General features: G+C 32.3%; 1 protein-coding gene across 1 annotated transcript in view; it reads right to left on the reverse strand.

Moving 5' to 3' along the window:
* LOC140051018 (solute carrier family 4 member 11-like) overlaps positions 1-9,353 on the reverse strand; it is a 34,478-nt gene extending 25,125 nt beyond the window's left edge. The window contains exons 1-2 of the mRNA XM_072096075.1: positions 9,252-9,353; positions 2,846-3,077 (exon numbers count right to left, since the gene is read on the reverse strand). Coding sequence (XP_071952176.1) covers positions 2,846-3,074 — 229 coding nt within the window. The 5' untranslated portion in view covers positions 3,075-3,077; positions 9,252-9,353. The remainder of the gene's footprint in view (positions 1-2,845; positions 3,078-9,251) is intronic.
* Positions 9,354-11,495: the final 2,142 nt, after the last annotated feature.

Genomic DNA, 11,495 nt, shown 5'->3' on the forward strand with positions numbered 1-11,495 from the left:
AACATAAGCAATATTAATGTTCAGAATTGAAGAAGAAATTAAATTGTGTTTTTCGACTAAAATTTGAATGTATAAAAACTTAATCATTTATTTCTAATTTCCAATAACAATTTCTAAGATACAGATTGTTATTGATCACAAATTGATTTTTTTCAATATTTTCAAAGTACTCCTGCAAAATTAAACTGTAAATCAAGAAAATTGCAAATTTTCTAGTTTTGTTTACTTTCACGCTGCATCATAAAGTAAATAAGTACTGTACATTATTCAGAATTACAAAAGAAAATCAATGTGTGACATAATAATATTGTGAAAATAGTCAATACCACCTACTAAGTATCAACAACATAATTAAGCAATTACCTGTCCATCTATGTGATTTATAACAGTCATTAAACCAGTATTATTATTAGGTAAATAAAGTCATTATTCAAAACAGACAGACAGCAAATCTTTATCCATTATTTAAATATTATGATGGATGTTGTAACTTGTATTGTAAGTGTTAAAGAATTATTGTCCCCAAAAAACATGAAAAATGAAGATTAATAAATCAGATTTTACATAGGGCATTTTGAAGTTTTTTAAATATAGATATTTACTATTCATTTCCTTTCTTCACACAAACAAAATAATGATTTCCCTTAAAAAGACAAATTAATATTTTTGAATTTAACCAAAAACATTGCCTGACAGAAATGTGACTATTTTTTTTATATTAATATTGATTGAAATACCTTCTGGTAGTAGTGACTGACTTATTGACAGATGGAAATGAAATCTTTTAAAATAATTGTCATAACAATACTATTAGTATACTGTGCTGTGCTCCAGTGAAACCATTTTTCAATGTTCTTTAAATACAAGATTGAAAGCAGCACCTTCTTCACTATCTTAAGCCTACTCACTCTACTCAAAACTAGCCATTCATTCAACCATGCTAACTTTAACAATGAAATTAAAACCACAAAATTGAGAACAATATATGAGTAATTTTAATAGAATAATAGAAAACCAAAATGGTTTTAGTTTATTTATATTAAATTTCTGTATTTTTTGTCATTAATTAATCTAAACCAAAAAGAAAGCACATTAGAAACTAAAGAATAAAAAGTATTCTGTTATTAATAATTAATCTTTTTTTTTATCCGACTCATTTAAGATGTATTGACTTTTACTGTGACATTTTTCAGTCCACAAGGGTAAAAAATTATAACAGTAACACTGAAAAAGTTTTAAAAAAACATTAATATAGTCTAATTAATCAGATATAATAAAAAGAACACATCTGTACTGCAGGTAGGTCTGTAGGATGGACTTTAGACTTTGACTCTATTTTTTCTTTTTTAATTAAGTACAGTAACATTGCACTACAACTAACACTATGTAACTATTCAAATAGAATCAGAAAACATTAGACAGTCTCTCACAAGACTTCAGAAATCAGACTTTTTTGTGAGGTGGTCCAAAAGGTCCCAAAATCTTGTTATACTAATTAGAACACTCAGAATACCAGATTTAATAGGTTAGTCCAAAGGTGTCCAAAATTAGGAGAGTTGACTGTATGTATTGGGTCAGCCCAAGTTTGACCAGTGTGTGAGGGTTGACTGATTATTATTATTTTATCATAATTAAATCAATTACTGGAACATAAAGTGAAAAGGTCATGCACTTTTTATGAACCATAATCAATTCAAAATCTAAAGAACATACACAATACAATGAATATGACAAAATCTGAAGCAGATGGTCTGTACATAGATAGATGACCAATTCATTGAATGTGATACAACAAAATAGTGGAACTGTTGCTTGCCTTCCAATCTTAAGGTCCTGGGTTCAATCCTAACCTAGTTCCAGGGTTCAATCCTAACCTAGTTCAAGGGTTCAATCCTTACCTAGTGTCTTACTGTAGCTTATAATATGCACGATAATTATAAAATAGTTTATCCATCCTGTAATTGGCGAGTTATTCGCTGTTGGATGCGTATAAAATATATAAAAAAATGGGTTTTTGGTAAATGAAGACTAAAAAATTAATTAGGCCAAAGGAATGGAATTGGTCCTATGCTGTATAGCAAACATTATTTCTTTTAACAAAAAACTACAAACAATTACTGTCATACGTACACACAAAGATATCGTTTTATTGATTTCAATATCCCAGCTATTTATTTACCATCATGTATATCTGATAACATTTTTCACCTTGTTGATAAGAATTGTTCATAAATATTTACTAGTTTCTGTATTTTGGAAACTTGCCTAGAATTGTTTTTATGAAGGTTTACGAAAACTATTATTACACTGATGTACATGTACTGTAATAAATAGTATTACATCATAAAAAACAGGTATGGTACTTCTCCTTATACAGTACTTCAATATTACCGTAATACAGTACTACTGTACCTTGTACAGTACTTTTCCATGCTAAAATATAATTCCATCCACTATTTATGCTAAATATGGCAATTGTTACCGTTAGTGTAAATGTAAAGCTCTGTCTACACTATCAAACTTTGTGACAAAAAAATGTGATGTGCCCATGGAAATGATGTCATATCACTACAATATTTGGGCACATCACTACCATATTTGGGCATATCACTACCATATTTGGTATTATTTTTTTCTCAAACTAGTTTGTAGAACTGTGCAGACAGAGCTATAGTATAATCCCACCATCTAACTTAGGCTAACATATGGATACAAATCAAATCCATTACTAATACTGTATAACCAGAGTGTACAGTAAACCATTTTCTCCTACTAATTTTCACAAAAAAATGGGACTATATACCTGGTCAAAGTATAAAATAATAATTATATACACTTTTTTTACCTGTTGAATCCATCTGGCAATTGATACTGGAAAAATCTATTGATCCATGTTTTCCATTACTTGTTCCGTTAATACCGGTATTACCATTAGTGTCGGCGTCCTTCTCAGTTGCCATACTGGTCATCGGTAGACATGTTGTTTCGCAATCATCGTCTTGGTTTAACTTCTCAACTTCATCAAAGCTGAATGAGACTGTTGGAGACAGGCCATTGGAGACCTTGCTATCCATGGCCTGAGGATTCACAATTAAATAACAATTTCATATTATTAAGTACTCTAGAGTATAATGCAATTTGTAAACATTTCCATCCAGGTAAGCTTGGCTTGCTAACTTAAAGCTTGGCTTGATACTTAATTTGTAATCAAATTGTTTCTTTCATAGGTCTGAGCATGTTGAGATGGACCATATAGATGTTATTGCCACTATTGGTAAATATTGCTATTTGTACTGTACATGATGATGTCATATCACTGCCATTGGGTATATCAGTACCATATTTAGGTACATCACACTTTTGTTCCAAACTAGTTTAATAGTGCAAACAGAGCTTTACAATTTAATTTACCACCATATCAACAGAAAGCATAATTATTACAAATTATTTTGTGTTAATGATATCTCTAGTTGTCAGGGCATAGGGAATTTGAATGTATCCAGTCCACAGATCACAATATTTATTACATTACACATTAAAGACACGTTTTTTGGTCCAATAGTCACAAACTGCATTTTATGTAAAATTAAATACTATATGGGCCTACTGCAATAATACAGTAACTTGACTATGAATCATGATGCTATTGTTATAAATGTAGCAAGGGGAAAGGGGAAATTAAGACTAGAGTTATATATAGTATAGTAATACAGTAGTATTATCCGATCCTCTACACTATTAGTATTACAGTAATATTATTTCTATTTTCTTTACAGTTAAACATACTGTGGAATTACTGTACATCAAATTTATACTTTTTGAACATTATTGTGTTGCAATTAAATTTTTCAATTGATTTCTGTTGTAAAATTTTACTAAATTATTATTAGTATTATCTTTAGTAATTTTTCAGATTATAAAATTAGATTTAAAGATCTAAATACATGAATAACTTATTACAATATTACCTTTACGTATCAATTAATGTAAAATCCAAGGATATTAAAATCCTTAATTAATCTATTAACTTTAGTATAATCTAACCAATTACCTACAATATTTAACATTTTTATAATCCATGGAGATTTCCTACTTCCTTGAAATTTCTAGTACTAATTTTTTTTTTTCTGATTGAGCACCGCTGTCAGAAATTAAGTGGGGTTATTAGTTTATGCTGTAAATATTAATTAGTTATAATGCAAAATAAAGTACTATAGCAAGAAATACGATACAAATTAAGGAGCACTACAGTAGGCAACAAGAAAAATCAATTCAACTGTACTATTGTTATAATCAAGTTTTAATCACAACATTTGTAGAGACAAGGTCAGTAAACCTGTCAGTGCTTATAATCAATTGAGTGAAAATATCAATACTGTAGGTTACATCATTAGAAATATCAGAGAGAGAAAGCAGTATATAAAGACCATCGTTTATCACCAACAATATAATATTATTATGATCTTTTTAACTACACTACATGAGTGAGTGGCCGAGCGGAGTGAGTGAGTGGCCGAGCGGTAAAGACAGTGGAACCGTAATCACGTAGCCATAAAATCGGCAGGGGTTCGAGACTCACTCACTCCATGGTTCTGGTGGTAGAACGAGTCTTCTCGGATAAGGACTATAAACCGTAGGTCCAGTGTACACAACTTGCTCGTGTGCACTTTAAAGAACCTAGTACATCTTTCGAGACGAGTAGGGGGTTACCCTGGTGTATTAGTACATCACAGCCACTGATCACCAACTGGGCCCTCTGGGAGATCTGTCTTTGACTGAAGAGGTCACCCAGTATAAAGATAAAACAAACAAACAAACAAAAGTTTTCTTTAAAAATGTACAATTATACAAGTACTGTATTCCTTTATAAAAAATAATTGGTAACACATATCAACTTCTTCTAAACAAAATAGAGTTACTGTACTTTCTCCAATGGCATTCTAAAATGCTCCAACCAATTTATATTGTATTACTATAAAATATCTGTAACTGGGCTGCAATGTCCAGGATGTAATCATAGAGTTGTATAAATAACAACTATAACATTTCCTTCCTATATGTGATGACAGGTACAGGTATGGAAGGCTTTAAAAAAAAGTATTACAATTATTCAGTTGAACAAAATCAAGTTTATTAAATTCAAGTTTTGTTTTTGATAAACCATGGAGGTATACTTTATTTATTTAGAAGTCTACACTTTTGAAACAGTGGCACATTTCATGACAAAGATGCACGCAAAAAACTCAAATTTTAGCTGAAATGAAAAGAAAAAAAGAGTAACATGATAATATTTATATCTAAATTTAATATGAAAATTTAACGAAGTACAAAATACATTAATCTTTGCTAATCGTTTTATATAACTACTGATACTATACTAGAGTGAACAAATATTTGTTCACAACCCACTGTAAATCTACTGTCAGATAAACTCTATCATCCATATCACACCATCAGTAAGCCGTGTTAACTGTGTATACTTTCGTAGTTTGGCACTGTACTTTATATAATTATCAGCGTAGAAAATGCCAAATAGGTAATAAAACAAATTGTAGGTACTTTGTTAGAATAATATCTTGAGATTTAATGAATATTGTCTTCTAGAAAGCTATAAATAAACATCCATTGTGTATAAAAATATTCACAGGCAAACAAATAAATCAGTTTTATTTGACTTTACAGGGAATAATTTCACCAGTGTAGCATAGCAAAAAGCTACTGTATACAAAACCACTTTATTGCTAAACATTGCTAAAATTGTGTAGCAAAAAATACAATACAAAACTATGTTTCTCGACAGTGGCGTATCCAGCAGGGGGCCAGGGGGGCCCGGGCCCCCTGATTTCGTTTCCGTCGGCACATCATCGCGGCCGTCGGCAAAAAAAAGGTGCCGGGGAAAAAAATAAACTATTTATTCTGACAATAATTGAACTGTAAACATAATTCTTTTGAGTGTTTGTTTATTTACATATCATATCATCATTGATCCCTTCAGATCAACTATTTTTTATTTTCATTACATCTAACGAAACACGTAAAAAATGTGTAGCACGTACGTAAGGCCGTACGCGGTAGATTGTTTACTCAAGAATCTTTGGCCTTACCCTATTCAACCTTGTTTTTGCATGCAGTTGAGCCTCTCATGACCTGGGATTTGTATGTCTTCCTACGCTAAGATTATATAGTTCCACATGCCATGTGCTTTTTTGTCTAAGATATATTTATTATAAGTGCCAAAAACCCGGTTTTTTTTCTCGATATGAGGTCTTTATTATTCAAAATTTTCATCGTAAGCCAATCAAAGCTGAGCTTTCTCGCGATTGGCATTGCTCACGGTTGAATGATTTAGGATTCTAGCTGATTTGATTGGTGGATGCGAATCACCCGCAGCGGAATGTTTTCTCTCGCGCGTGTACCACGAATCTCTCTGATCGTTAATACACAAAGTTAGAGCAATGAATTTGTCCGAATTCCGTTAAGTAAACAACTTTATATATTTTATAAGCATTTAATAACATGTTTTATTGATATTTCCAATGGTGATATATAAAATAAATTACTAAAAAACGTAATTATATGTAATTATTTTAACCAAAAATGGCGTAGTTAATAGAATTGTCGACTGAGGCCGCAAATTGTTTTACTTCTTTCGTGGCTAAAAACGATCATTTTCGGCGATGTTTTAGACCCTATATTTAGGGTAAGTAGTAATGCTATTGTGTTGTTGCACTTAATAAATATCTATTTTTAAGGCAAGTTTGAAAAAAAGAGTTTCTCGTTATTGCACACATTCTATCATTCCTGCCGCTTTCTTGTTTCTTTTTAACAAAAATGTGTGCAAGTCTAGCAAGCTCACATCCAGTAAAAGTGTGTGGGTTATTTTGACCAGAAATTTTGGTTTATTCCTAAAACTAACCGATCGCAAAATTTGTATGTGGATGCGAGACACCGCAAGATCTTTTTAAAAAAAATCGAACTCTTATGACGGCCTTATATGACCTGTATATTTGTTGTGTACACAAACCTAATACAAGAGTTGGAATGTCCTTTTTAGATTTTAGACACTCGTGTAGTACGAACAAATGGTCAAATGGAATGGTCAAAAGTGGTAAGACTTTCAATGGCGAACCGGAATCTTTGTGTGTCCAATATCAAATATTTGTATTTTACTTTTTACTCGGGGTACCCGAGTCTAGTACTTACTCATTTTCTCCTTCTCTTCCTCCATCTGGACACTATTGAGTAAAAAGTGCGATTTTTAAAGTACTACTCCTCCCTTATTCGTTATAGTATTGAGCTGGGATTTGGCATGAACATACTACAGGGACATGTCCTCAAAGCTATAGAGCCGGATTTTTAATTTTTTGTTAATTAATTTGTTTAATTAAGAAGCCACAATGTGTGACACACACCACAGCGTTATGTAGTTATATGGTTATATGCGGATTCTTGGCGTAGTGGTTATCACGTTTGCTTAACACGCAGAAGGTACCTGGTTCGAGCCCGGACGAAACCTTTTTTTTAAACTTTATGGTGAAAAGTACTGTATACGCAATATGATAATTATACAGAGTATATCTTATTTTTATTATTTTTTAAAATACTTATTTTGTGTAATCGGTAATTATCACTTTTACACATGTTTATTTTGCTTTGTGCTTATTACCATTTATTTGTAATTTAAATGGATTAAAAAACTTTCTGTAACCCACAATTTTAATGTAAGAGGTTTCGTAGTGTAGTGGTTGTCAAGTCTGCTTAACACGCAGAAGGTCCCGGTTCGAGCCCTGGCGAAACCTATTTTCTTTACTTTCTAACTGTATACGTCTGTATACAGCTTCTTTCGCTGTACCCCGAGTATTGCACATTCGTGCTTGTTCTATTTATAGTGTACAGTACAATTTTTAATGGTATGCTTTCAGAAAAAAAATTATTAAATAAAATAAGCTACTGGTACTGCACATATGTTTCTTGATCCATGTGGTGATCTGTTTAATAGTTCACATGCTTTAGGGATTGGAAATAATACTTATTTAGATTTTTTCCAGTCAATTTAACATTTTGAATGCATTTACAGTAACTGCACTTGCACAGCATAAAGTAATAATCAATAAATAATATTGGTTCATGATAAAAACTTGGCAGTTTTTCCTCCATAATCAGCACTTTTATTGTTCCTTTACTTTTTTTTTTTTTGGTACATAGATTTGTTTTTCTGTCTGGGGTAAATAAAATGTGACAAGGTACATTAACTGATTATTGAATTATATGAAGTATATTAATTGTGAATAGGTTCTGTAAGTTTTTGGCTACAATACAATTATCATTACAAGAAGTGAGAGAAATCAGAGAGTGGAGACCTCTGCGAGAATAAAAAAGTGAAAACAGATCCAGAATCGTGATCCTATTCCGGACATTGTCAAAAATTGATGTTAGTTGAGGTTGACGTACTGTAAAAAAATAATAATAATACTTAAAATGGTTTGAAACATGCTAGTAGAATTTAGATTAAAATTTAATTTCTTAAGTTTTAAACTTGTAAATTATTATATAGGCCTATTGTAATGAGCATGGAAAGGTTGGATTTATTGTTTTTATTCTACATTGTGTTGATTGTAAATGGTTTATGGTGGGTGGTACTATTTGTAATGATACCAATATTGATAGGCCTATAATTAATATATTAAATAAACTACCTTTCGTCGCTATGCAGCCAAATCAGGTGCAATTTGTTTACATCATTTGTTAAACCAAAATAATTGATAATATCTTTGTTCATTTTAAATAATATCAATAAAAGAAGAATTTAATGAAGGAAGAACACTAACCTAGGCTAATTAAAAAACGGTTGCGTCAATTATTATATTATAGTAGTCAAGCAGTGTTTTGTAAGAAATATTTCTTGTTTTATTTATATTTATTATTAATAAATAATTTTCTCCATGAAGCTATAAAAACAAATCAATTTAATAAACATATCATATATTTATCACTCAGTTCTCTCAATTACTGTCCGGCCTTTTTTATTTTTTTTTTATTTTATTGTTACACGGGAAGTTGCACAATGATGTTGTTAAAACCGCCTGAGCTGCTGGCTCACCGGTAGGTAGCCGCCGGTGTGGTTTCCGTATGTGTTTGGCCTAGCTAGCCGGTCCTACGTACGCACGCCGACAATTATTTGGAGTATTAGAATAACACATATAATATGGATATTAAATAATCACAATTTAATCTTATAGTTTTATACTTACTTAAAGAAAATTAACGACTTCCACAACTATTATCTGATTTCATAAGCACTTGGCTGTTCTTGACTGACAACAGACAGATGTCCAGTACACGAGAATACCGCGCCGACGTCGATGATGAAATGACAAAAGAAAAATTGTAGAAAGAGTTTTCGATTAAAAAAAACAACTAGCGCCACCAACGAAAAGTTAAATTCATAAAACTTTACAATACACACACGTCCACGTACACACGCAAGAATAGCAAAGACTAAATTTTGATGTACCGGCGGTGGGAACTTACAATGAACATTACTAATAACAGAAAGAACAATATAAACAGCTCTATTCATCCAAAATGATACTCATAACGATGTTGTTCAGGCCTTTGTGGTTTGGGAGAAGCCCTTGACGTTAGCATTGAACGCAAATGTGTTTACCGGTGAAAAAAGTAGTTGGCTACAATCGAGCGCGCAGTAGAAATCGAAAAAATAGCTTACCTAATTCCTAAATCTCAATATTTTTCAAAATAAAAACAATATTTATTTCATTACAAAAAAAAAAATCCGCAGAGTTTCGAACCCAAGCTAGCGCATCTCTTAGAGTATTCGAACATAGCCTTAACCATTAACGCCAAAAGTACATTGACTGAGAAGCTGTAGTCTATTTTATACGTACTTCATATTACGTAATTCATCGTTACGTCATAAATATATTCATGACCGTCAAAGCTTGCATTAACCTGTTTATATCCAAGATGATCGTTATTAGCTCAGACGACTGAGGTGCGTCGTGTTAACAACACGGATGTCATGGGTTCGAACCCCATGCGGTCGTGGTGGAATAGCGTTAAAGCTATTATGCTAATGTGTTTGGGGTTCACAGAAGAAGTAAGTCAATGCATCTGGTGATGCCGTGGACGGTGGAAACGACACAATGACCAGATGTAGGGAGAGGACAATACTAGTACTGGGTCACCTAAATTTTGGTTCAGTCAGTATTCTCTTTTCTGTGGATTCGATCTCGTAAATTTTATGCTTTGCGCACTCAATTTTGAGAACAAAAATACATGTCAGCAAATTAGGAACAAATGTAGAACATAAAGATGATGCCGATGGGGTGTTTCTGTAAGATCAAATACGCAATGTTGAGTCGTGAAAATTCCTGGGAGTCGCGGTCAAAAAATGTTGCGGAACGCTGATATAAAACAAATAATGAATGTTTTATATTCGTGTAATGGTAAAAATAATGGCATTTGGTGAATGATAAAAGGTTAGGCTAAATATCAACTCGGCGTTATTCTCAGGACTGGTTATTCTTTGATTGTTTTTTAGGGTGAGTTACTATAATTAGAAGTGTCAATAGTTTTTGTGACTCTAATAATAGTAATCCCCGTGGGTTACTATTAGAGTAGTGTGTTATTATTGTAGATTGACTTTACTATTAGAAGTCCGGGTTACTATTAGAGTGTGGGTTACAATTAGAAGAGTACGGTATTAGTTTTACCTGGTTATATAAAGCAGATGACTAGTTAGCTCTATCGGCAGAGCGTCGTGTGAGTAGCACGAATAGCCTGGGTTCAAATCCCATGCCGATACTTGAAAGAAGAAAGCTATCGAGCTTCTGCGTTTGGAGTTCCCAGACTTAAACGTCCCCCACCACCCCTTTCCAATACACACATCATGAGGCGGTAACATCAAGGCATCTGATCGTGGACCCAGAGTGAGTACCGTCCTAGTAATAGAGGCGCGGCAGGGGAGAATTTTTCCTTCTGAAGAAATTACAAACTCAAGAAACACAGACAATGTTAACCATCAACTTATTCGATAAATTTCAGATAGATGATTTCAACTTAGTCAATGTTCTTTAAAAATGTTATTAATAAAAGTTATTTCAAGACGGATGAAATGATCTCTGTAGACTGCGGTGTTTTATAATGGATCATCCAAACGAAGGTTTTACACTATTGATGGATGAGTCCAAGATACAGTTTACTGTACCAGTGAAGCAATACAGACACAAATTGATTTATAATATTTATTTATTTTTTATATATAGGCCTACAACGCAGCAGACAATTATGTTTAAGCATAGTTGTAAGTTGTACCTAACAGTTTCTGCCACCAATTAGCAAAGTATGCCAATGATTTATGCATTGGAAGCCCTTCCACACCAAATTATTAATTTTGGATATTTTAGTGCTTAGGTATTGTGAAATATCCCATGCATACATCCCGGCATTCCATATTTCAAATATGATAAGTTTGT

Source organism: Antedon mediterranea, chromosome 6 (genome assembly GCF_964355755.1).
Source record: "Antedon mediterranea chromosome 6, ecAntMedi1.1, whole genome shotgun sequence".
Taxonomy (NCBI): Eukaryota; Metazoa; Echinodermata; class Crinoidea; order Comatulida; family Antedonidae; genus Antedon; species Antedon mediterranea.